Source organism: Micromesistius poutassou, assembly GCF_964030765.1.
Source record: "Micromesistius poutassou genome assembly, contig: SCAFFOLD_6960, whole genome shotgun sequence".
NCBI classification, from domain to species: Eukaryota; Metazoa; Chordata; class Actinopteri; order Gadiformes; family Gadidae; genus Micromesistius; species Micromesistius poutassou.
Window position 1 is genome coordinate 1,277 of NW_028180351.1, and position 2,325 is coordinate 3,601.

At 49.1% G+C, this 2,325-nt stretch overlaps 1 protein-coding gene across 1 annotated transcript; it reads left to right on the forward strand.

Annotated features, from left to right (window-relative positions):
- Nucleotides 1-216: 216 nt before the first annotated feature.
- LOC311370904 (stonustoxin subunit beta-like) lies at nucleotides 217-2,049 on the forward strand (the record flags this gene model as incomplete). The annotated part of the gene is made up of 3 exons (XM_084489196.1): nucleotides 217-497; nucleotides 672-718; nucleotides 1,448-2,049. Coding segments are annotated over 3 exons (894 nt in total), but the record flags the coding sequence as incomplete, so codon positions are not given.
- Nucleotides 2,050-2,325: the final 276 nt, after the last annotated feature.

Below are 2,325 nucleotides of genomic sequence, written 5' to 3' on the forward strand. Positions count from 1 at the left end.
GTGTTGAGTGTGGTTTTCTGACTAGTTAGTCTTTATTCCCCGTTGAAGTTCCACTAAAATCTAGTGTTTGCATTTTAGGTTTGAGGTGAAAGATGGTAAAGAATGTGCACCCCTTTACCCATTAGTTGTTTTTTTACTCTACTCTAAAACTTTACAGTTTTAATGATCAAACAGTTAAGTTCCACATCAGAGGACGTTGAAAAGATTTACCTCCAGAAAAGTAATAGTTCACTAAGTAATTGTGTGTGTGTGTGTGTGTGTGTGTGTGTGTGTGTGTGTGTGTGTGTGTGTGTGTGTGTGTGTGTGTGTGTGTGTGTGTGTAGCTTGTCTGGCTGCCTGGTCACACAGGAAGGCTGTGCTTCTCTGGCCTCAGCTCTGAGTTCCAACCCCTCCCATCTGAGAGAGCTGGACCTGAGCTACAATCACCCAGGAGACTCTGGAGCTGCGCTGCTCTCTGCTGGACTGGAGGATCCACGCTGGAGACTGGACACTCTCAGGTATGGAGAGGACAGCTCACCACTCAGGGACAAAGTCTCCTACAGGGATTCAAGCCGCTGCTAGATGAAGTGGTGAAAAGGCAGCTGTAACTCATGTTGTGTAGAACGTGATGAGACAGCAGATGATGAAGGTGAATGTTTCAACATGCTGCTCTCACTTTGTTCCCCCCCCAGTGTGGAGCACGGTGGAGTGTGGAGGCTGAAACCAGTTCCACAGAGGTGTAAGTGTCTGTTTGATTCATCACAACACACACTCACTATTGGGATGGAAAGTCCATCCACACAGCAGGAGGTGACGTCCGCTCATTCACATGTGGACTTGTGTATCCGTATGTCTAGCTATGTTTGCCTGTGTTGATGTGTGTCTAGTATGTTTGTGTAGTTGTGTGTACGTATGTGTACATGTCTATGTACTGTATGTATGAACCAGGTCTATGGTACCAACAGTTAGTTTCCAGCCTGTATGTGAGCTCAGCTGGTTCAGTCTGTTGTTTACACAGGTGGATCACAATTAATGTGTATTGGAACCTTTCAAAGTCGAATATCTTGAAAAGTATGTAGAGTATAGCTTAGATATTACAGAGGATTAATCAGATCATCGTGGTGAACGTTTTGATGTATAATATGTGTATGTTGTGTAAATATTGCGGGAGTAGATTCAGTGTATACATTTTTCATTGTTTTGACTGGGACAACCACTCACACACACATGGGATTTACATTTACGTTTAACTTAAAACATCTTATAAACAATATGCACTACTATTTCTAAAGCTATAGCACACTAGTCCACTATAGTAGCTATCATCTGATATGATTTAGTCTTTCTATGTAAATTTTTGTAGAGAAGATGAACGTGAAACAGGAAGAACAGTACTAGTGATGATGATGATGATGATGATGAAGATGCAGAAGGGTTCAGTAGCTCATCATGTCTTGTTCTCCGTCAGATGCCTGTGAACTCACACTGGACCCAAACACAGCCCACAGACGACTCTCTCTGTCTGAGGACAACAGAAAGGTGACGCGGGTCGGAGAGGACCAGTCGTATCCGGATCACCCAGAGAGATTTGACCACTGGGACCAGGTGTTGTGTAGAGAGGCTCTGACTGGCCGCTGTTACTGGGAGGTAGAGTGGAAAGGACCTGTTGATATAGCAGTGACATACAGAGGAATCACAAGGAGAGGACGGGGTGATGACAGCGTGCTTGGAGGGAACAACAAGTCCTGGAGGCTTGATTGTTATGATGATCGTTACTCTGCCCGGTACAACGGTAGAGAGACAGTCCTCCCTCTCCCCCCCGCTGGCTCTACCAGAGTAGGAGTGTATCTGGACCGGCCTGCTGGCACTCTGTCCTTCTACAGAGTGTCCCCAGGTGGAGGAGGGTCCTCAGACACACTGACACACATCCACACCTTCAGGACCTCCTTCACCCAGGAGGACCTCCTCCCTGGGTTTTGGTTCTGGGGGGGTGGGGACTGGACCGGGGCCTCAGCGTCTCTGTGTGAGTTATAGTCTCTCTCTCTCTCTCTTTACGTCCCATGCGGCGTCCCGTCCGGCCGGGACGCCGCATGGGACACACACACACACGCACGCACGCACGCACGCACGCACGCACGCACGCACGCACGCACGCACGCACGCACGCACGCACGCACACACACACACACACACTGCTTTTGCGTCAGTGTCTCTAGGGCAGTTATAGTCTCTCGCTCTCTTTCTCTCGCATCTTTCCCTCCCCCCCGTCTCCCTCTCCCCCTCGTCTCCCTCTCCCCCTCCTCCCCCCCGTCTCCCTCTCCCCCTCCTCCCCCCGTCTCCCTCTCC